The sequence below is a fragment of the Rattus rattus genome, chromosome 8, assembly GCF_011064425.1.
Source record: "Rattus rattus isolate New Zealand chromosome 8, Rrattus_CSIRO_v1, whole genome shotgun sequence".
NCBI classification, from domain to species: domain Eukaryota; kingdom Metazoa; phylum Chordata; class Mammalia; order Rodentia; family Muridae; genus Rattus; species Rattus rattus.
Window position 1 is genome coordinate 9,679,281 of NC_046161.1, and position 24,371 is coordinate 9,703,651.

Genomic DNA, 24,371 nt, shown 5'->3' on the forward strand with positions numbered 1-24,371 from the left:
AAACGAAATATTCTGACCTTATCACAAGTTCTAGTAGCCACAGAAAGTTGAAACTTCGATTCCTAAGTTACCTCATCCGCTGTTAAAATTACCCTGATAATTTCCTGACATCCCTCATTATTCATTTTCACCTGTATTTCTAGCTCTTCTTAATCGTTGCTACCTCTATATGTCTCTGGGGTCCTGAACGTTCCTACTGTCTAGCCACATAGATCTTAAACCTGCAGTGCTTTCTTCTCTTAAAATTCTCTCAACAGGGCAGCCAGCTCACCCTCTCTTCAAGATCCTATCTTCCCTAATACTGTAATCAATCTCTCCCAGACTCCTCTGGTACCCAAGCCTGTAGCGCAGCAATTATCTAATTAGTACGGTGCTTTGCTCCTTCTTTAGAATGGGGTTTCTATTCAATTCTTCCCTGTAACTTTAGGACCAAGGGTCAGCTAGGCACAGGGGCATCTCTAAACAGAACTCGAGCGTTCTCACATTAATTCCTATCTCTTCTTAGTGGAGCGTTTTCCAAAAGACTGAGCTCCACAATCCACTCTTAAAACACCAGTGACTAATCTCGCCGGTTTAATTTCCCCGATCGCTTCTCCAAAACAACATTTCCACACTGTATCCTAGTCATGCCATGGGAAGTAGGGATGCCCGGGCTCCGGCTGCAAGGGTCGCGCAACAGACACTGAGAGGCCCTGTAGCAACGGCGAAAATGCACTCTGGGGACCACGGACGCCTCAGGGGCTGTCACTCTACAGACCTGCACAACTACCTGTTACTGAGGGTTTCCGAGCTGGGCCGTTACGCTCACGTGACTGACGGGGCTTTGTTTTAGCAGGCCTGAGCGTGCACCAGCCTGGCTCGGGACAACGCTCCACAGCTCCGGCTGCGAGGACCTGCGAGCGCAGAGCGGGAAAGGAGGCGGGCTGCTGCTCCGGAAGACACAGTTGCAGCCTCCCGGAGTGGCAGGCGTCCTCGGGCAACCCGCCATCCTGCGGGACGAGGGCTGACGCCAGATCTAGGCGCCTGAAAAGTGAAGCAACCCAGAGAGCCGTCCAAGACCACCTGGAACCCACACAAACGCCACCCCTTACCGAAAACTGAGAATCAGAAGCCGCCGAGACCGAGGCCGCCGCCATCTTCCCACCTGCGCAACGCGGGCCGCCGTCCTGGAGCCCCTCCCCCGGATTCGACAGCCGCACGCCTGGGGTAAGCCGAATCCAAGTCCCCGATGGAAAGGGCGGGAGAGCTGTGAACCCTATAGGAGCCTCGGTCTCACAAACCACAAGGATGCCACACTCAGCGCGCACGGGAAAGGCAACGCGTCTTGACAGACGCCTTCCAGTGACCAATCAGAAAAGAGGACAACTTATGGTGGCAGGGGAGAGCCCGCCTCTTCTCTCGGTGACGTCACAAGGTAGCGCACCGCGGAGCCTGCGGGAACGGCAACGTCGTGAGTTGACAGACTGCTCTGGGAGCTTCTGGAAAGGGATGAATGTTCTGAAGGAGGAAGCAAAGGGTAGAGCTTCTGGAGCCTTCAGCGCCTACTGGTGTGGATGACGGAAGCCGAATAAAGGTGAATGGAAAGTTGATACACTCCATCAACATCCCAGGAATAAACTCCAGAGAGCGTTGCCTTTCCAGGTGAAGTACTGACCTTTCGGCCAATGACAAACAGGAGTAGGAGGGGCTTAATGACATGGTCCAATGGAAGCCAAGGACTGAAAAAAAAATGGCGCTTCGTGAACCTGTGCCCAATGGGCTCAGGCGCACCAACCAAAGGATGACTGGCCGCGGCTTATGGGCGGGATCTTTTCAAAGCGGAGTTCGCGCTCCGAGAGCCGCAGCCTCCTATTGGTTGGTTCTTTCTCTCTTTGTGGGCCCTCCCTGCCTAACCTAAGCAAGGGACTGGGCGGAGCTTCCGAGTGACGTAGGGGCTCTCTGTAGCCAATCATAGGGAGGGACGCGAGACCGAGGAGGAAGCGGAATCCACAGCCTTGCTCCCGCTTCGTCTCCCTCCGCCACGGTCCGGGCCTAAGCTGGAGCGGCGGGGCGGGCGGTAGTAGGTGTCCCGGGACGGCGTCGGAGGCGGAGGGGGACGCAGGGGGCCCGGCAGTTGCCAGGCCGGGGCCGCAGGGGCAGAAGAGCCCGCGGGCGGGGCAGCCGAGTTCCCGGAGGCCCCGCCTGAGCGCGCGCGGAGGAGCCGGAAAGCAGGATGGCGGCGTCGGCCCTGTACGCCTGCACCAAGTGCACGCAGCGCTACCCCTTCGAGGAGCTATCGCAGGGCCAACAGCTCTGCAAGGTCGGTGGGCGCCGGGCGTTCAGCGCACCGCTCCCCGCCAGGGCCCGGGCATTATGTGGGCGAGACCCGTTTCGACCGCGTCCCGCCTGCTCTCAGACTGGGGCTGACTCGGCCGCGCCTGGCGGTCTCGGGTGGGGCAGAGCCAGGAGGCCACCAGTCCACCGTGTCGCAGAGATCCGGTGCAGACTCTCTCATACCAGATTTGGGAGAGACTGCCTTCTCCTTCCACTGGGAGGCAGGGCTGTGTTTGCACTTTCTTGCTAGGAACCTGAACCTGAAGCTGCAGAGCTGATGGCATCCTGCTTCTGTGTCCCGGAAAGTGAAGCGACTGGTTTGGGAACAGAGTGCTCTGATTTGGAGCTCCTCCCATCCCATAAAAGCCGGGATGCTGTCTGTGAGCAACTGTACAAAAATAACTAGTAGTTCCACATGTAAATCACCCCTGGAAGTCAGTCCTGACAGCTTCCTTGGTTTTTATCTGTTCCATATCTCTCCTCGACCCTCTGCATCCACTAAGGACAAAAATATCCCCATGGAATTATACTCTAACTGGCGGTTGATGTGATAAATCACCAGTTGTTTACGTTGCCAGCTAGGTCTTATTGACATTTCAGGCACTTGACTAGGTCGATTAATTTCTAGCAGAAGAGCAAGGTTGGGAGTCTGAGATAAATACTGACTTACGTATTATCTTATTACAGGAATGTCGGATTGCACATCCTATTGTAAAATGTACTTACTGCAGATCAGAATTTCAGCAGGAGAGGTTTGTATACTGAGCAGTTTTTCATTGTTACACATTTGTATAAGGAATAACTGGGGGTTGTAATATTTGTGTTAAAGCGCTTTGAAAAAATGCTTTTGTTTCTGAAATTTAAAATGAAAAGCTACTATGTGCAGTATGAGAGAAGACATTTAACTAAAGAAATCCTGGTTTTATTTTAGAACCAGATTTCAACTTGAACACGTGAAAATAAGGGATAAATTGATAGATGGAAAATGTATACTTCTGCCAACAATCAAAATATAAACAATTACTTTTAAACTGTTTTTAAGGGGAAACTGCTAACTAGCCTAAGGAAAGAGCTACAGTCTTTCCAACTGCCTTCTAAGACTGAGGTCGCTGCCTTTAGCAGTGTGATTAGCACAGATGCTTTTAACAGGAGACCCCTCTTTTAGAGGACACAAAGTAAACTCAAGAGAACAAGTGATTTTCTTACTGAGTATGTGGACATGGCAGTGGAACAGGGCAGGCTGGGAAGTGAGGTGGGCCCTGATGCATGAGAATGTGCGTTCGTATTGGTCAGGGAATGTTTAGAACCAGAGGGAAGACATTAGGGCTTCTGCTTTGTTTTCTTTACAGAAAATATGCAGTAAGTTGGTTGCCTATAAGCACAGTGTTTGGAGGTGGAGGCAGGAGAATTACCACTTAGAGACCAACCTGGGCATATATCCTGAGACCTGGAGGCACTGTAGTACGTAAATAGTATATGGAAAATTTGTCTTAAAGAAAACTGGGTTTACAGGAAACTATCCTAAAGTTAACCCAAAATAAGTCATGTACAGATTTATTATAGGCCAGCACATGATACCTACATGGAAAGCTGCATGAGTAATCATCTGAATACAATTCCTTTTCAGCAAAACTAACACAATTTGTAAGAAGTGTGCTCAAAATGTCAAGCAGTTTGGAACAGTAAGTATGTTTTTCATTTCAAGTCCTTATTATTGACTAGTTTCAGTTCTTCATGATTTTTCTCACAAAACAGTCCAGTCTCTGTACTTAAGTATCTGCACATATCAACATAGTTCATGGAAAACTTTTTCTGTACTGTTAGTGGGAAAATGAAGTTATTTAAAAACAACTGCATGCTTTAGATGCTTTATAGCTTATTTCAGTGTGAAGTTTGTGAAGGTATTTTAAAAGTACCAATGAGGCAAGCTCCTTAATGTGAACATATTTATTTTCAATAATCATACTTTCTCCTAATTTCTGGGACTTTTTATATGGCAGCACCATTCAAGTGTTCAAAACCAATGACAGTATCTTGGTACAAATTGACTGATGCGTGCGTGCATGCATGTTGTTGATAGTAATATCGGTGCTGTTTATGATTGGTCAAAGTGCTGACCTTAAGACTCTGTACTGTCGTTGGGGATTTGGCTCAGTGGTAGAACGCTTGCCTAGAAAGCGCAAGGTCCTGGGTTCGATTCCCCAGCCCCGGAAAAAAAAAAAAAAGACTCTGTACTGTCCTGAATATACAAGAAATCAAGGATGCTTATTCTTACTTAAATTGAATATGCAATACAATTCTTTAATATTGAAAAGATATTTATGTTTACTGTGGCAACAACCTATGCATGGTAAAATTATTTTTGATTGCATAAATGATGTAACAGTTAAGCTAGCTAGTAAATCACTCTTAAGTTCATATCCTCAAGTTAAAGGTTATGAGACTTTACTGTGAATAACTTTAAGCCCATAAGCAAATTTTATATTGTATAAAAATGCCGTATAAGTCCACTGAGGACTCACACACGTTGTCTTTATCACAGTGGTCAGATTTCTGAGCATGGGTAGTGAGCTTCATGACCGTAGCAATAAATGTTAGTTGAATGAATAGACCCATAGTATTTGTCTTTGAATATATACTTGGCAGAAACAAATGTTTTTAACTTAACACTTTTCTTCATTAACCCCCCAAATAGTTTACTAACACTGGATGTGTCATATGCAACAAAGTTTTAAATATCTCGGTTAAACAAAATATGTTTATTTTTCAGCCTAAGCCTTGTCAGTACTGTAACATAATTGCAGCATTTATTGGTACCAAGTGTCAGCGTTGTACAAATTCAGAAAAAAAATATGGAGCACCTCAAACCTGTGAACAGTGCAAACAGCAGTGTGCTTTTGATCGGAAGGAGGAAGGAAGAAGAAAAGTATGTTTTACTTATGATATCTTCTAGAATTAAAACACCAAACTTGGCAATTGTTATAATCAGTTCACCTCTAAGACCCTGGTTCCTGCTACTTGAAAACAGAAATGGAGGAGTAGCATATTATGACTTTGCATTGTGTATGGGTTCATGTTGACCAGTTAGGATGACTATATGAATATGGTGTGTGCCTATAGTCCCAGCTCCGTGGGATGGTGAAGCAGGAGGATCATTCGAACCCAGAAATTCAAGACCAGCCTAGACAGTACAGTAGAACTGTCCTGAGTGAGAATGCTTATAATCCTTTGTGATAGGCGTTCTGCACTGTTCATCCCAGTTCCGTTTTGAAGTGAATCCTTTTACGTATACGCTTGCTGGTTACTTGAAATTGTTGCTGTGAGAAAAAACACCAGATGGCATATTAGCACATAAGATTCAGAGTTAGTGTCTGCCTTTTGTTTGGCTCGTGTTTGAAACTCCTGTTTGTTTCTCTCTGCCTACAGTGACGTAATTATTAGGTGTATGTGCCATTCCTCTGCTGATGAGCATTCACACAAGCCTCCTGTGTGTCAGTTTCAGTTGCTTTGGAGGATGACTGTCACTTTGAGGGGCTTACCCAGATCCCCCACAGCACTGTATGTACCTTAGTTGTAAGACATGTCCCTCCAGCATTTCCTGTATGGAATGAGGAAAGGCAGAAACTAGACCTTAATTTTGGAAAGAAGTCACTTTCTCTCCGCTGGCCTCACACAATTGGTTCTCATTATTTGCAGTAGTTCCTGTCTGTAAAGTTGCCAGGAGCACCAGTGAATAGCAAGCTGTAGTTTTTAAGAGGAATTCAGGAGTAAGTTCCTGCCTATAATCTTAACATGCTTACAATTATCTAATACATTTGTGATTTTAGTGTCTGTTGAAGATAACTTATATGTGAACCTAATTGAACTCACGGCCAGGAGCAGTAATAATAACTGAACAAAACTATAACTAGCTTTTTTTTCTAAGGTCCATCACAGCCTTTTTAAAACTAAGAATGGCAGTACTGAATGATTCTGGAAAGAACAGTGGTTTACGGTGTGAGAGCTGAAGCACGGAAGAGTATCCTGGCTTGTTTTGCTATAGGTGGGGCTGTGACACCTGCTAACAGGAGTTTTGTGCTGCTCCACATCTATGTGAATGACCATAAATAGGAGTCTAGACTTAGGTAATAGGCAAATCTACAGATATATAAACTCTGAATATAATGAGAATTGATTGTTGTTACAGCTTCTGTTCTTGTTTAAGTCAGTGTTTACTCTTGTGGGAAGTAACTGTCATTTTGGTAATTCACTACTAAACCATTCCAGCTAGATTTCTTTGAAATAATCAGCCATTTGTACTCCTTTTTTTTTTTTTTTTTTTTAAAGACTGATTTATGTCTATAAATGTTTTGCCTGCATGTGTGAACCATGTGCCTATCTAATACCCGAAGAAGTCAGAGGGACTTCTGTATGTCCTGGAACTGGAGTTGTAGCTGATTGTGAGCCATCATGTGGGTGCCAAGAACTGAACCTGGGTTCTCTGTAAGAGCAAAACATGCGCTCAACTCCTGAGTTGTCTCTCCAGCCCCTGTTGTACTTACCTTCTAGACTAAATAAAGGCAGTGTCTCTCAAAATTAAAATTACTTTGAACAGTGCTGGAGGTCTATAAATCAGTGCTCGTAGCTAATTTTATAATCCCCTTACAGTATTACTCCAAACATACATTTGTGCTCAGTTTAAAAAATCTGCATACGTGCATTTATTCTGGAATTTCTCGAAAGTAAGAGTTGCACACGTGGAGTGAAGTGCTTCTGCAGGTTGAGTGGCTTGCTAGACTTGCTGCAGCCCGTTTGCAAGTGCACTTACCCAGCTGTTTTCCTCGAAGGTGGACGGGAAGTTACTGTGTTGGCTCTGCACCTTATCATACAAGAGAGTTTTACAGAAGACAAAAGAACAGAGGAAGAGTTTGGGGTCTTCACATTCCAATTCCTCATCTTCATCTCTTACTGAGAAAGACCAGCATCATTCAAAACACCATCACCACCACCACCATCACCACCATCGCCACAGCAGTGGCCACCACAAGTAAGCACTAAAATCCTTTGTTATAACCGGTCCTGCCATTGCTAATGAGCTTTCACTGTGTCTGTTATCTTGCCTCCTAGTGGCCAGTTTCTGTTACACATGATGCTCTGAAAGATGTCCACAGTGTATTCTGTATTTATTAAAATAGTGCAAAATTCATTTATAAAATCCTGTATGAAAATCAAGGTACATCAGCGTTGACATTTCAGTTATGCCAATTAACAAAAGCTTATTTATTTATATAAAATTATTTATTTTTTTAATCTTATGGGTATGTGTATGACACCGCGACCTTGGAGGATAGAGAATGACTTTGTAGGACAAGTTTGGCTCTAGGTCACAGGCTTCATGGGAAGCCCTTGTTTTCTGTCTGAGTATTGGAAGTTTATTTCACTTGCTCTTTGTTTACCGTAGTAAAAACACATGTAAAGCAACCTGGAGGAATACATATTTAATCCTTTCAGAGAACAGACTATATATACATACATACATGCATATATTTTGTATGAACCCAGGTCCTTCTCTGTGCTAAGCACAGGCTCCACCTTTAAGCTATCTGCCCAGCCCCTGCAGAAGCATTCTTAGTCTTCCAGTTCCAAACTGTAAGAGACATTATTTTAACTGTGGGTACTTCATTTTATACTTTTGTTTGTTGTTGGATTTTTTTTTTAAAGCATAGGTGGCATTGTAAAACTTCAAATACAACATCTTACTTAGTTTTTAAAGTGATTTCATATAGGGAGAAACTATATAGTAGTAATTTTTAACTGTATGATTAAGAAGATTTTAAGATGTAATTGTAGTGTTTATAGAAAAAAGCAACATTAAAACAAATTTAGTTTGAAAATTGCAAATAAGGATTTGATGTATACCTATTTTTCAGAATTTGTTTTTTCTCTAAATTTTTCTATGCATCTTTAGAATTTCAGATAGTTATTTAAAATATTTTATGTGCAGGAAACAAATGGCTTACACATTTTGCAACACAAAAGTTTTAGCTTAACACCAGCAAACACCTCTTAGACTGTGAGGCTTCATTGAGTCCGTGGTGCTTGCTGCTGTGCTGTAGTGTTTCCTAGGGTGGCAGTCGTAGACTGCATGCATTCTCACGGAGGAAGAAAATGGAGGGTTTGAGATCTGAGGAGCAGAAGAGCACAAGCCTTGATTCTGTTCCTTGCTATAAGAAGAATGTTTAAAAAGTATATACTGTTCTCAGTATATACTCTGTTCCTCAGACCCTAGAATCTCTTCTTCCCTGGCTGTCTTTAGAATGATTTTCTCCTAGCGTGATGGGAAAAAAACCAAGATGTAAATTTAGGTGGCAGCCATTTAATCTTTTAAAAGGATAACAATTTTCTAATGAAAAAGGGAAAAAGACAATGCCGACTTTCGTTTCTCTTTTGGAGGGGTACTTAAGAAATACAGATACATTATTCCCTTGTTATTCACAAGAGAAAGTGCCCCAGTCTCCTTCATGATGTGGTCTAGTGTTGTATGACCTGTACTGTAAGTGATCTGTAAATTACTTAGAATACCTAACACAATGGATTATATTTAGAACCCATTGTCGACTATGTGCTGTTTAGGCAGAAGAGACAAAAGTTCAGTATTGTTCACTGCAGTGACCACTGTAGGCTGACCTACATTTCCTCTGTAGTTAATTGGATCCTCAGATACAGAACCTGTCACTGCGTAAGGCTGGTGGTACAGTTGTGTATCTGATGACTAAAGACCATATTATGAATAGGCAAGCAAGCTTGTTGGGTCCTATCTTAAGTTGAGTAGATCAGAAAGAACGGGTGTGATATAATAGAGGAAGGTTGATGGTTGAGTTCTGTCGTGCAGGGCATAGCACTAAAGTCAGTTTGGATCCAGGATGACAGCCTTGGATCACTAAGATGGCGATTCCAGGAGTTTCTGATATGTCATTACTGTGCTATTGGGACTTAAGTGAGTAATTATGTGACTTGGGAATGCGTACACATAGTGAGATTTGTTTTCATTTGTTTTATACATGTACAGAGGAATCCCTCCTTAGACCTGCAATTTGATGCCTGATGGAGAATGATCCAGGGTAATAGGGTTACAGCTCAGTCTTTGGAACTTCAGTGTTTTTCTCGTTTGTTTTGGTTTTCTGGGTATACTTTAATTCTCTATTTTACTTCTACTTAAAAAAATGTGACTGGTTTTCATACACTTGTAAATGTATATATTTGTGATACATGTTCATGCTGTATTAGGTTGTCTTACTTGTATAAGTGCCTGTAGCCATAAACAAAATGAATTATACCCATTTCACGGATATGGAAGTAAGACTTGGGGACTTTAAATAACTTTATGGTATTACAGCTTAGATGATGTGCATTTCTTAAGTTGAATAAATATGTGTTTCTAACTCTCAGGCTATTTAGTAGTTATTAATATTACAGAAAAATGGGAAGGAAGTCATACCATTCTGAGTGAAACTATTTGTCTTTCTGAAGTTTTCCAGTATAATGAGTGTGACTTTTGTGTACTGACAAAGAGACATCTGTAGACTTGGAGAAGGCTGCTTAGGGAGACTAAGAAGAAAGGAAGTAAGCTACTTCTAGTCCACCTTGACAGGGATCCTTAGCAGCTCGAGTTAGGTCAAGTTTATCTGCATTTGGATAACCATGCAGATGCAGACCTCTGTGTAGTGTAGCCAGGGCAGTTGGCAGAGTCATTCCTAGATTCTTACATGATCCTGCTGTGCTCTTGTGCTCATGTACTCCAAAACTGAATACAGTTTTAAATTGAGTTATTGGAAATCTTAAAGAGAAAATACAATCTACCATTATACCTGTATTTAAAAAATGTAGGCTGGCTAGTAATAATTGGATTAGAGGTTATCCTATTAAAATGTGATTTGTTTCATATATTAATTGATGAGTAGATTTAGAGCAGTTTGGTTCCTTTGGGAAGAATGTGTTAAGTAAATATGATCAGATGTTGCTCATGTGTTTTTCAGAGTCAGCAGTCTAAGTCCTGAGCAGGAGCAGGGACTGTGGAAACAGAGGTGAGTGCTGGTGTGTGCGCGGGGTATAGTCATTCTCTCTACGTGCTTATTCAGACTGGAAAGGAACGGTGTCGTTGCAGAGGAGTAATAGCTTATAAGTTGATGCCTCTGTCTATTTTATTCTAATCACTTCTGCTAATGTTTGCTTTCAGCCATAAATCCTCTGCAGCAATTCAGAATGAAACTCCAAAGAAAAAGCCCAAACTGGAATCTAAGCCATCTAATGGAGATAGGTAAAAACAGATTTCTTTAGTGCTATGGAAACTGAACTTAATTGAATAGTTTTGGTTAATTATCAGTTATTATTACATATTTTATATGAGAATAGAAACATGGGTCTCACACACCGACCCCCCCCTTTTAAGTCACCTTGGAGAGTAAAGCATACATAATCAGTTAAGAAAACCTTAACTTTTGGCAATAAGAAAGTGGCACTGAACTATGTTGTTGTAACTGGGGAATAAATTTGGGTTCTGAGGAAAGAACAAATCTGAATAGAAAACATTACTATAGTTTTTCAAGGAAAAGAGACACAAATCTGATTGTGGTATTTTCCAATTGACCTGCTTAGCAAATGTTTTGATTAAAGCTATGCGTGTGACTTGTTTCGAGCTCATTAGCCGACGTTTGCTGATGTTACTGTACAAATTGGCTGCCTATTGCTTTACGCTAGAAGTATTGACCCCTAAAAGCTAATACTCAATTATATTTCTGCAGGTGTATGTAATGTGTGCCATTAGTAAGGTAATTTGCCAGTTGCATCCATTTCTGTCAGGTACATATTTTTTTGCATTAGCCTTAAGGATGTTTGTGGAATTGTCTAATTTATGCATTTTGAACATGTGCAGATTTTCCTTCTACTTTATGTAATTCTGTTTTACTTTTTTCTTTTTTAGTAGCTCTATAAACCAGTCAGCAGATAGTGGGGGAACAGACAATTTTGTCCTTATCAGTCAACTGAAAGAAGAAGTGATGTCACTTAAGCGTCTCTTACAGCAGAGAGACCAGACCATTTTGGAAAAAGATAAAAAGGTGAGGATATAGTTCACTGAAGCCTGGTAAGATTTGCATCTTAACTTAACCCTTGCAAATTTTCTTTAGTTGAGTTAAATTTCTTTAGCTTGCAATGCACGACTTTTATAGAAGCCCAAATTGAAGTCTAAGCCATCTAATGAAAATAAGTAAAAATGGTGTTTCAGAATGTTCATAGTTCTAAGAATTAACTGAGAGCTGATTATAATAGTAATTCTTTAAGCATTAATTTTCAGTTAGTATGCAAATTTAAAATAGGTCTGATATCTTAATCTTAGAATGAGATATAAATGGAATATATAAATCATTGTTTTAAAAGTAATTGAAAACAGTCTTTAATGTATATTGACTGCGTTTCTCTGTCAATCTGTATCAATTAGGCAATGAGAAGTAATAATACTTCAGTATCCTGTGGTAGTGATTAGCAGTAGGGATCTAAGAGCAGTCTGTAAGAAGTGGGTGTACTCACTGGCTTTATAGATAGTTAGCTACATTCAGGATGGAATTCCAACCTTGGCCATTTCTGTGTGGCCTTAAGTAGAACATGTTCATTAGTTGAGGCCTTGGTTTCTCATTTTATAGATAATGTGCTCCATGCTGCTTGATGGACTGACTGTGATGATCATGTGTGTAAGAAGTATTTCTTACAGCTCTTGACACATGTAAATGCTGTGTTGGTGCTGCTGTTCATCACCATGGAAGAGAACTTACTGCATACTTAGGTTTCAGACAAGCATCCACTGGGAAAATAGTGAAAACATTAAAGACAATTTTAATGACTCCTAAATAGCATTAATTGTATTTTTAACAGACAAAAGAAATGAACATAAAGAAGAGGTAGAATCTTTAGAAGGTGCCTGCCATCAGCAAAGAGATTAAAATTTAGACAGGTCCGGTAGGACAGAATTAGTCCTGGCGCCTGCCTTCAGCAGCTTCTGTGCTACGCTCCCACACTAGCACTGTGATGACTGATGGCCTTCATTTACTGTGTTACTTCATTCTTTATATTTTGACCGAGGGTTTCAGTGTGTGCCTCTGCCTGGCCTGGAACTCTGGATCTGCCTGCCTTCTCCCAAGTGCTGAGGTTAAAGACGCGCCCCACCTCTTTATTTTAGTATGTACCACAGTGTGAGTAAATTTAGTTTGTGAAAATTAGCATTGGTTTGCAAGGTAAAAATTGGATAGTTGTAGGGGTTTTTTTAGGGTTCTTTATGAGTGACAATTTTAAATTAATTTGCTTTTATGAAAATGTGTACACAAACTTTAACACAAAGCCAAATATATCTGCATTAACTTTGAACAAAAGTTGAATAAAATGTCAGATTTAGTGTAAAATAGCAGTAATTCTGAACCAAACATTAACAAATGTAGAACAGTGGTTCTTTCCTAGTGTTGTGACCCTCCCACACCAACGATAAGATTATTTTTGTTGCTACTTCATAACTATAATTTTGTTACTATTATGAATTGTAATGTAAATATCTGTGTTTTCCAATGGCTTTAGGTGGCCCCTGCAAATGTCATTCAACAACTCTCCAACAACTTAATAGGGGTCACCATCCACAGGTTGAAAACTGCTGTTGGAGACTCTGACCCTTCATCCCCAGCATCACTGTTGTGTTTAGCTACTTTGTTGGAATTTCCTGCTTAACATTTCCTTTAAAAACAAAAGGCACCAGCAAGTTTACAATTAGTGTTGTAAGGAAAAAAATTATGTATCTAAAACCTGCATTTGCAGGGTTTCTTTGTAGTCTAAAGGATCAAGTTATTTTCCTGTCTCTGTTTCTCTATTGAGTGACTTCCAAAGCACTCACTGTACTAAGTCAGAAAGAATCACAGGCAGATAAACAAGACACTATCTTTCCCTTGCAGAAGCTCATGGTCTGGAGGCAGTACAGCAACTAAAATAATTATTAAAGTTGATGGTGTCAGAATTGGCATTTCAGAACAGAAGTCTCTTTATAAATACACCACTGACTCAGGAAAGGGACTGAAGCCTTTTGTTTGGAAGGATGAGCATAAAACTCTTGACTTTTTCTCTGAGCTTTTGTACCTTTTTATTTACTAGGTACTTAGTAATTACCTGGTGTGTGCTCCTGTTAATAGCATCTTAGACTGTGTATTTAAAATTCTATGATGCTGTCCTTTTGTTTGTGTTCAAATTAATGAAAGCATCATCTTGTGGTCTCTGCTTCCTTACACCATTGAGTGTATTTCTAATTTTGTTCACTTTTCACAGTAATTGCTTTTCCTCCTGCCACATTGCCTGTATTTTTGTCCTGATAGGTAACTGTAGTATAATGGCTTCATGCACATAATATTGGGCACAAATTAACAATTGCAAACACCATCTCCCTTGGTTGGTAACTGTTGGGGAAATGTACCTATTATGGAGCCTTTTTCCTTTCATTATTGAAGATGATTTTAACTGGAAGCCTGTTGACTTACTCTGAAGTGTATGTGGTTGAATCACTTTACAAGCCATTAAGCTTTGCTTTGGAATGCTAGTTATGGAAGTGCAACCAATTAATCCCACAGCAACTTCTCAAAGATCCTTAACGTTAATATCGTGACTGCAGTAGGAGCAACAACTGCTCTCACAGAATATGCAGTTGCTACCAACTTCCTCTGCCTTCATAACAAGGCAAGCCTGTGGGGAAGAATGTTTATTGTGTTAGTGTATGGACAGATGTGTGTGCATGAATGCCTTATTTTTAATTTCAGTTAACCGAACTGAAGGCAGACTTTCAGTACCAAGAGTCAAACTTGAGAGCTAAGATGAACAGTATGGAAAAAGCACACAAAGAAACTGTGGAGCAGCTTCAGGTAAGTGGTGTTATGTGATGTGCAGAGGGAGGTAGATAGAGAAACTGTGGAGCAGCTTCAGGTAAGTGGTGTTATGTGATGTGCAGAGGGAGGTAGATAGAGAAACTGTGGAGCAGCTTCAGGTAAGTGGTGTTATGTGATGTGCAGAGGGAGGTAGATAGAGAAACTGTGGAGCAGCTTCAGGTAAGTGGTGTTATGTGATGTGCAGAGGGAGGTAGATAGAGAAACTGTGGAGCAGCTTCAGGTAGTGGTGTTATGTGATGTGCAGAGGGAGGTAGATAGAGAAACTGTGGAGCAGCTTCAGGTAGTGGTGTTATGTGATGTGCAGAGGGGAGGTAGATAAAGAAAATCGATTCTTGTTGGATGCTTGGGAGGCAGAGACAGGTGGATCTCTGTGAATTTGAGGCCAGCCTGGTCTACAGAGTGAGTTTCAGTATAGCCAGAGCTATATAGAGAAACCTTATGTCAAAACCTCTCCTGCACAACCGCCCCCAAAAGCCAGGTCTCCAGACCATGATTGAAGGGCCATTGTACTGTGTGCAAGTGCTGCAGATCAAGACAGTGCTTACCTGCGGGCTCTCTGAAGGTGTTGAAGGTGTGTCAGGTATTAATACATGTAGTAAGTACTAGCGCACTGTCGATTCATAGGCCTTAAATATCTACAGCAGCTGCACCGTGGGAGCTGAGTCACCAAGAGTAGATAGTGAGCATGAGCAGAGAAAGGAATGATAGTCCCTCATTGCAACTTGTTTTTATCTGTTCTATAAACCGAGGCCTGAAACCATAGCATATTGATTTCATGTTCTATAGTTGTAAATCGTGACATTTATGGAGTTAATCTTTGAGTGACAAGCTTAGCGTTGTTTTATTAGTTTATTTTTGTTGTTCTAGTGAGCAAGCCCTGGCTCTTACACATGCTAGGCAAGTGCTACATAACCTTAGCCCCTAAGTGAAGAAGCTTTCAGTCTTAAACTCCAGATGATGTCGTATTCAGAGTTCAGACTTGAAGGGAGAGTGCAGCTTTGAAAGGAATGCATGAATTTTGCTTCATTTGTATGCTTTGTTTTCTGCTGATTTTTTTTTTTCATTACACCAAGGTATATTTTCTATTTTTTTGTGGTTTGGTATGCGTCGTAATGAATAGAATTTACGCACTTCTTGGAATCCAGATGTATAGTCCCTGCTTACCATTCTTACTAGTGACAGAAATTGGTAAAGGAGCCTCTGTAGAGCCAGGGCATAGTGCGTCCAGGGAATTTGTTTATGTGTGATGGTTCATGGAAAGGCACTTGCCCTCCTTCCGCAGAGAGTTACCATCATGAGCTGGGCCGCCTGTGCATTAGTTACTGTTTTCACCCACAAGCGATTGTTTTACTGTATACTTACTAAGTTATGGTGAATGATTCCCTGGAATATAGTCAACCGCATGTAAGTTATAGAGTAGCCATGATCATGGTAAGCACCTCCTAGGTTTGCCTTAACCAGGTATTTTCTTCCACCGCTCCAAAGAACAGTTCCTTTTTAAAGTGAGTTGCAAGGGAACCATTTTTTGTTTTAGCCTGGTTGGTGTCTTCAACCCACTTCCTCTTAACTGAATTTTCCTATGCTATCACCATAGCAGCCACTCATGCAGAAGGGAAGGTGTAGTCAATGCGTTTCGTATAATAGCTGAGTTTTACAGGTAAAACAAGTCACGTAAGTTGTCAGTGAGACCTAGATCCTACATTGTGTGTCTCAGGCCACCGGGCTTGAGTCAGCTCACCCCTCAGGTTACTCGGGTATCTGAATGTCCCTATCAACTGCTTCCCTGTGTACTTTGAGTTTCTGCTAGAGACACTCTTGACAGCTAAATGTAGTTCCCACCTACTACCTTTACTAGCAGTTGCCGAGGTGAGTAGACCTAGTTAAATCTTTATCTCTTTGAATTGTTTGTTCTGTTTTGGAGGTAGTGCTTTACTATGTGGCCCAGTGTGGCCTCAGACTCATCCTCCTCCTTTAGCCTCCAAGTACTTGGGTTTGCGCCCCCTTCTCCTTCCTACCTACTGTCTTAATCTTTTATGATACAGAGAATTTAACAATTAATAAAAGTATCTTGCTCTAACAGCTCTTTTAAATATTTTAAACTATCAAACCTAGAAATATAAACTGAAATTCACCCCCCAAATGATATTAAATCCTAAGTACCAATAATGCCAAGTAAAAATTCTGTTCTTAATATGATAAGCTAAAAAGAGAAAGGAAATAGTGTGTGAATGTAGTTGTGTTCAGACTGTAGTACCATGTCTGTGTAATTATTTTTCAACTTGTTACGGATAAGGTGTCCTCCATTTAAGTCATAGGTAAGTAGAACCTGGAGATACATAGGCAGGGTCTATGTAGTTTCTTAACTTTATTTAGGCTGACATTTTTAAATGTTTCTGACTTAAGTATTACAATACTTGCATTGGCTTCTGTAGGGTGCAAAATAAGTATTAGAATGAAATTTCAATGTATGCATTTAACCCCTGCAATAAAAAGCTTATCTGTAAAATAAAGTACTCAGGATAACAGCAATGCACTGTTTTTCTTAAAGCCTTTGTTGTATATATAATTTATCAACACGTTACTGATGTCATTGGGAGACTAACTACATATTGAAAATTAGCTTCAAAAGTACTCAAGAGAAAAACTGCTTTCAAGATCTATTTTAGTTCCTGCATTTTGTTCTAAGAAAGGAAAATGTAAATTCACTTTTCCTTGATTGAAAGCAGTTTTGATTCTTTGGTTAGCCAGGGTAAATGCTTGCTGCTAACTGCCTGCCTCCGCAGACCTGGCTAAGGCCTGTCTGTTCTGGTCACTGCTCTGCACTCCAAAGTTTGTTTCTTGCCAATGGGTCTGTTGAGGCTAATGTTAAATAATACATAGTTACATTGTTACTCTTTACCTCTGGCAGGGGCTAGGATTGTCAGAGTGATGGTTTATGCAATGAGTGGCAGGGACTTCCCTGGGGATTTTAAAATAGCGTTATAGTTTAGTGGTGCACGGGATCCATACTGTTTCGTGTGGCTCAGAGACTTCAGAGAGCCTTGATAATTTGCAGTTTACAAGAGGAACTTTCATTATCTAACTTCCCAGAGGCTGCATAGAGTAGCACCAACAGAAGAATGAGAAAAGACTGAATGAAGGTCCCTCCTGTAAAGTCCCCCAGGAACAAAAGCAGTACCAAACAGCGCCCCCTGCAGGCAGTGTTCTTTCTGATGAGCAGGCATTGTCTAACCAGCTGAAAAGTCAGCATTGCTAAAGTGAAATTTTCAGTCTTTGGTGGCAGCAGCAGAGGGTGGGAATGGTGTGTTAGGAAATGATACCAGCTCCGTTAGGAAATGCTTAGATGATACTAAAGTCGGGACCACTGGTGCTGGTGAAAATGGGAAAGAGCAGCATCTGGCCTCCAAGTCTTAGAACCAGAGTTTGATTTCCCGGACCCATGTGGTGGGAAGAGGGAATGGATGCCCTCAAGTTGCCCTTTGACCTTCATATGGTGGCCTACACATAGGCACGCGCTCATACACACATCCATGTATATGCAAATAGGTAAGTTAGGAAAATGTTTAAAGGGGCCTTTGGCAGAGTGATAGAATGATTTTTACAAAACAGTCTCAGACTTTTTCTGTATGTAAACAGCAAATGGAACACCTCATTCAGCTTGCTGGAAAATTCTCCAAAATATTTGATTCATCCTTTGATACTATCAAATAGAATGCATGTAGAATAACATGCATTTAAATAGCTTTCATGCATTAAAAAACCAAAAGTTTTTCCTTTTAAATTTGAAACTTCTGGTGAGAGAGCCACATACCATTTCTTGTCCAAAACTAGTTGTGGACAAATATTGACGTTTGCCAAGAGCTGATAAACCAATCTAGAATTTTCTGCCTATTTTCTGCTTAAAAAGATGAAATATACCAGCTCATGGGTCTCTTAGTGTTTCACTGATATAATTTTTATATAAATTAAATAATATTGAGTAGTAGTTTTCAGCATGATTAATAGTTCAAAATTTTTAAATCTTGAATTTTTGTCTCTCACAGGCCAAAAACAGAGAACTACTCAAACAGGTTGCAGCCTTGTCAAAGGGTAAAAAGTTTGACAAGAGTGGAAGCGTGCTAACATCTCCTTGAAAAAGTCACTTGTTTAGCATTTCTGCCTGACAGTGTGTGCTCGAGGTGTCCTATGACAGACCTCTGTACAGTGGAAAGATATTTTTACATGCCACTAAATTGGTATGTCTCCTATTCACTTTTATAACTTACACACAGCATTTTTTAAGTTGTAAACATGCAGATAAAACTTCAGCTGGTTTGGAGTGACTTCTTAATTCTTTGATACCCGGAACTTTTTTCTAGCAATAGTTGTGGAGTGCACGTGTGTGCGTGTGCTGTATAAAATGCAACATGCAATAATGGAGTGGTCGTCAGAACAGCAGCAGGGGTTGTGTTTTGCTTTTAACACTATGCTGATTTCAAATAAATAGTTTTCAATTTAGAAATGCAAAACTTTTAAACAAGGAAATGGTGAACACTGTTTTTTTGGGAATTGTATTTTTACTTCATATCAACATGAATTTAGAGAATCATGGTGCTTTTATTAAAAGAGCTTAAGAGAATATGTAAATGTTTTTAAAGTGACATCACTAACATCAGTTTAGTAATCAACATTTCATTGCTGTTATAGGATTGATGTTTACTGTACAGCATCCAAGGTAAAATGTGTTTTTGTTTTGTAAAAACTGTAGATTTTTACTTACAAGTGCCTTTTTGCCACCTAATGTTTTTATTTATAGGAATGCTGATCTTTTGTACATATGGTTTGTTTAAAAATCATGTTAATAAGTGTTTGTATATAAGTGCATATGTACATAACTGAATTTCAAAAAGAAATCAAAGTTATTAGTAACATGCAAGATTACATATTAAGAATTAACTGATAATGCATATAGACTTTAGATGATTTTGTGGTTTGCTGCTGTAGCATAAGGGAAGCTGTTGGTCATTGAGTTCATTTAATTATGTTGGAATACTTTCCTAAAGATTTAATTTTAACTCCCATTTTGATAGAGATTTTATTTTTATGTTGTGTGGCTTCATGTTTATATTTTGTGAGTTACATGTTTTGCTTTATTTTTATATAAAATTTCTTTAAAATTTATAACGTTTCTATAACGGTCCATATATCTGCTTTTTTTATAATGTGTTCTAAGTTAATATTTATGTACACCATACTTACTTTGTAAATTTAATACAAATCTGGAAAATTAAATAACTTTTTTATAATCAAATCTGTGCTTAAGTCTGAATAATTGAAATCTATAAGATTCAGACACTATTTATAAATAATTTGTCTCAAAAGAATAAAATTGTCTATAAAAGATTAAGATAGTGTGGGATAGGTTCTGAAAAATTACAAATCAGCTTCTGAACTCTAGTGGATTTCAGCCAGTAACCAACACCTGCTCACGGTTAGTTCTGGCTTCAAGTTGAATTTTAAACCTTCAGGCACTGCTGGCCACACCATATGACTTCTTTCTCTTAGTAATGTGCAGACAGTTGTACTTGTTTTTATCAGTCCCGAAGGGTTTATTTTTAGAGAAATGTTTATATGGTTTTCATAGTAAAGATTAGTGTTAAGAGTACATATAACAATTCATTTTAGATTATTCAAGTTTTAGTAAACTTCCCACAGTACATTACTACAAGCAAAAGGAAATCTTCAAGTTCAGAAACACGTCATTTTCAAGGGACAGTGCGGTTGAATTAGTCTGCCGTCATGAGGCCTCAGAAGCACCTTCATTTAACTGTTCTGAACTTTGGTAGGTAACGCCTTACTCTGGGTGGTCATTGTTTGCAGGATTTGCTGCATCCATAAAGTAGTCATTACATTGCTTTAAGTTTTGTTATGATTTATATTACAGTTTCCTGGCCATTTTTCAATCCACAGTAGTCACAATTCTAAATGAACTATAGTAGTTCTAATACCTTGCTGGAGACAGTAGAAACGGTATCTCCCCATCCCCTTATTAGTGGACATGGAAATTGAAAATCAGTTTAAAATAGTGAAGCTTTGTAAAGTGCAAGGTAAAACTAAAATTTAGGGCTTTACAGTATTCAGCCCTAGACTATTATTCCATGACTATTTTATAACTTAATTTGTTTTTGCAATTGTATAAATAGGTCATTGAGTCTCAGTCCCAGATCTGTAGTGTGTTGCTCTAATGAGTTGATACTCTTTAAACGTGGGCCTGTCCAGAGGTACTATGGTGTGCTGTAGTGTGCTTTTTAGCCTGTTTGCTGCAGGTAGCTTATCCCAGTGAGGGTCATATGGGCTCCAGTTTATCATGTATTAATAGCCTGTGAATATTACAGTCATTTTTTAGAGTATATTGGTCTAAATATGCATTTTACGATGAATGTGTTAAGCTGGTCACATGTATAGATTAACAAAATACTGTACCTGTACACATCTGACTGTTGACATTTTGTACTTTTTTTCTAAGCCAACATTTCACAATAAAAATACACCAAAAGCTTTGTGTTGATTCTGCTGAAATGAATTACTGTAATTTGAGTAGCAACATACACACATATAAGTCTTGGGGAACACAGATACAGATTGACCTCAGTCTGAAATCACTGTTTCCCGGGTGGTTCTGAATACAGTAGGAGGGGCTTCCATTCCCTGCCCCACCCCCACTCGGTTTCGTCACTGGTTTCATCCTGTTCACTGGTCTTCTTCCTCCATAGCCCAGTGAGATTCTTGAAACCTCTGCTCTTTGGTCCCACTCTAATCTTTTCTGTCGTGTCATTCTGTGTCTGCATTATACCCCCATTTCACACTCTTAGCTATGTCTGCAAAGTCCCAGTTGTTCAACTGAGCGATGTATTTCCATGTTTAGGAATACCATTATGGACATTTGGGGTGAGGCATTATGAGCATACTGAAGATTGTGGTTTTTCCTCCTCCTGGTGAAGTCCCAACAGCAGCTATGAGAAATGACTGGGACTGAACATTAAAGGAACATCCTAGTTAGTGCAGCCTGCTTTAGTGAGATGGGTAAGCTGATCCAAGCACGTCAGTGTGAACAGAATTAAAACCAATGGAATGAATTTATGTATATAATTACAATGCCGAGAAACAAAACCAGAGCAGTAGTAGGTCACCATTGGCAAATGGCTAGGGACTAATTCACTATTTTGAACACTAGTATTCATTATTTTAAAACCACTAGGCAAATCGAATACGTGCAATTTGTCTTGGGAGGAAAATCTACTTATTGCAAAACTTATGATGCAATAATGATCTCTTGTTTTTCAACTTGCAGTAGAGAGCACCAATAGTAAAACTAGGCAAGACCTTGGTGACCCTGAATGTTTCTGATGGAGAGACTCTACAAAGAGTTGCCCAGTTGGTAGGGTTGGCAGCTTTCAAATTAGAAATAGAACCCAAGGTCATATCGAAAGTCACACCAAAGGGTGAAATTGACATTTTCGTCATTAGTTGCTAGGGGGGATGTGTGTGAAAGCAATAGAGGTGGGACCTATAGCCTAAGAAACACTCAGGAAATACCCAACCACATTAATCACATTGGTGGCTTCTAGTTAGAATTCGAGTCAAATTTAAATTTTTTTCTTTGTAAAACTATACAAATGTAGTTTGCATATTGGCTATTTTCCAATATTGGTAGTGATATTACTAATTCTTTACAAGTTTTTGTGACTGTTATTAAGTACTTGGTTTTGATTCATCTCCTGGAAGAAGGTGGACGGATTAAAGCTGTGCATCACTATGTCCAGCATGTCCCACTTTTCTGATAGAGCTTTCTAATGAAAGCAACACAAATGGCCTTGTGCATGCCTGTCATCCTGACCCTTATCATTCTCCAACTTTGAGGACAACCTGGGCTATGTAATGAGATCCTGACTTAAAAGACAACACACTGGCACCAACGGCCCCTATATAATTATACTCAATACATGCTCACTGAAGAAGAAAAGCAGTATTCGAGTAAGCAAGTAAAAAGACATTCATGTCTGAGAAATGGCCGTCATCATGCTGCAGTGTAGTTTGGTTCCCATTTCTCCATCATAACAATCACTGCTCCAGTTGCTGGAGTGGGAGCTCTGCAGTAGAGCACAGGCAATCACTTTGGTATGCCATGTGCCAGTCACTGCAAGGAGGTGAAAGTGCATGGATCTGCAAGCGTCCGATTACTACAGGGAGTGCAGTCTGCAAAGGATGGCATTGCCAAAGGAACTGTGATGCGTTCTGCAAACTAAAAGCCGAGCCTCCCACACTTGGCTGTGTCTCCTGCCTTGTTCCAGTTCTTGGTCCCCCTTCATCCCTTACATTGGAGGGCTGGAGGTGTTCACGCCTCCTTCCTATGTTTCCTTTTAGATTTTAAAAACGATACTCATTTTCTACTTTATTAAATGTTAATCTCTGAGTCTAGTGCTGCATAGATGTATAATAGATTAGATCTACCTTCATTTTACCATTTTAACCTGTGTGTGTGTGTGTGTGTGTGTGTACACCTACATGCCACAGTGTGAAGGTGAGAGTACAACCTGCGGGGGTCAGTTCTCTCCAATGTGAGCCCTAGGATTTGAACACAGGCCATCAGGTTTACTTACTGAACTATCTTGCCAGTCTAAGCCTCTTAAATTTAATATGTCCAAAATTGTGTCCTAGTGCTTAGCAGTGTCCCTGACTCCCAGTCCAAATGGAAGCCCCTCTTGATGTTCTCGCCCTAGATGGAAACCATTCAATTTGTTGGGGCTCAAATCTTCAGTACTGTCTTGGACTCTTTCTCATACTCTGACCATTCTTTCAAAATTTCTGCCAGACCTAACTTCATAACATAACCAGAATTTAACTACTCTCCCCTGCCTCCGACCATTTCCTCTGCTGACACTTGGCTATAGCCAGTTCCCAGAGTGAGCATACTAAATAACCTTTGGTCTCCAGTATTTTTGGACAATCAGGACAGATAGGGACAATCAGGACAGATAGGGTTGGAGAGGGCTGCTCTGGGGATCAAGGGAATAAAAGTTGGTCTACTTCCTACATTCCAGCAAACAGCCTATATAACCAAGGGCTGTTAGTAGAGATGGCTGCAAGCTCAGGTTGAGATCTCCTGACCTTAGATTAGTAGCTTATTAACAACAATGATTCTCACGGTTTCACAGGCCATGTACACGATGAAGGCACTTGTGGAGAGCACTCATCCTCAGGTGGTGGTTTCTCATCACATCTTCAGACAGTGGAAAATCAAAGGAGTTAGTTCTCTTCTCATACACAAGGCATGATCTACTTACTTCCCCCCATTTCTGCAGTCATCACTTGGAGATCCAGAAGAGGGATTTTGAGGAGACAGCAAATGAAATCCCTAACCAGAAGCCCCCATAATGGGTCTACATCTCAGCTCTCCAATAGCCCAAACACCTTGACTTTAAAACAACTACAAAATTACAGGTCAGGCAATGAAGAGTCCTGGAACGATCTTAACCTTTCTGAAAATTCCTACCAATGTCCACCAGAGGGAGAGCTCTGCTACCAAACCATGCTACCTATGCAGTGGTTTCCTTCACAGCCAGCCCAGCCCCAAGACCTGCTTCAGACGGAGCAAGCTTCCCTGGCCAGTTTGGTTTGGGTTGTGAGCCTAGCCTTTAAAGACTGAGTCATCGCCAGTCCTCTAGTTAATTTATAGTTGAATGTTTTGTTATACATATACATGGAGAGTATGTTTTCAGAAACAGATTTGGGCAATTCCATAATATCCCCCCCAACCCCAAATCCAGTCAACTGATAAGCTCAATAAAAATGAATTTGAAAAGATTTTCTCTTTGGATGGATTGCTTTTGAATTCAGAGTTAGTATTTTTAAAGTTGCTTTAGGAACATCACACTGAATGCTGAACATTTATTTCCCTTTCATTGGTCCCACTGATGCTTTCAGTACACCGCGTATTTGTCCTTTATGCACACTAATATCCCTGTTCTTATTGTGCTAGGGGCAAACGCAGTGGACCAGGACCTAGTGGCCCTGAATCAGAAGCCGACATCTCTAGCAAAGGCAGTGTGCTGTGGGAAAGTGTGGCATGGCCAG

At 40.5% G+C, this 24,371-nt stretch overlaps 2 protein-coding genes across 8 annotated transcripts in view; one reads left to right on the top strand and one right to left on the bottom strand.

Annotated features, from left to right (window-relative positions):
* Positions 1 to 1,666, bottom strand: part of Cep57 (centrosomal protein 57) — a 20,296-nt gene extending 18,630 nt beyond the window's left edge. The window contains exon 1 of the mRNA XM_032909649.1: positions 1,092 to 1,666. Coding sequence (XP_032765540.1) covers positions 1,092 to 1,136 — 45 coding nt within the window. The 5' untranslated portion in view covers positions 1,137 to 1,666. The remainder of the gene's footprint in view (positions 1 to 1,091) is intronic.
* On the top strand, positions 1,665 to 24,101 carry Fam76b (family with sequence similarity 76 member B). Of its 7 annotated transcripts, none has more exons than XM_032909643.1 (11): positions 1,666 to 2,299; positions 3,001 to 3,065; positions 3,941 to 3,995; positions 5,084 to 5,239; positions 7,140 to 7,339; positions 10,329 to 10,376; positions 10,529 to 10,609; positions 11,273 to 11,408; positions 14,133 to 14,212; positions 14,517 to 14,538; positions 23,453 to 24,101. In XM_032909643.1, the coding sequence occupies exons 1-11, from the start codon at positions 2,213 to 2,215 to the stop codon at positions 23,570 to 23,572; spliced, it is 1,050 nt and encodes a 349-aa protein (XP_032765534.1). In that variant the 5' UTR covers positions 1,666 to 2,212; the 3' UTR covers positions 23,573 to 24,101. The 7 variants fall into 7 exon arrangements, with proteins under 7 accessions (XP_032765535.1, XP_032765534.1, XP_032765533.1 ...); XM_032909646.1 differs by lacking the exon at positions 23,453 to 24,101 and adding an exon at positions 18,302 to 20,797 and having other exon boundaries at positions 1,670 to 2,299; XM_032909644.1 differs by lacking the exon at positions 14,517 to 14,538 and having other exon boundaries at positions 1,665 to 2,299; positions 11,276 to 11,408; positions 14,133 to 14,234.
* Positions 24,102 to 24,371: the final 270 nt, after the last annotated feature.

Excerpts from the sequence above, each read along its gene's own strand:
- Fam76b (XM_032909643.1), top strand. The coding sequence starts at position 2,213 with ATGGCGGCGTCGGCCCTGTACGCCTGCACCAAGTGCACGCAGCGCTAC. Across the intron at positions 5,240-7,139 it reads AGGAGGAAGGAAGAAGAAAA|GTGGACGGGAAGTTACTGTG; the intron begins GTATGTTTTACT and ends TTTTCCTCGAAG. Across the intron at positions 14,539-23,452 it reads AAACTGTGGAGCAGCTTCAG|GCCATGTACACGATGAAGGC; the intron begins GTAGTGGTGTTA and ends ACGGTTTCACAG.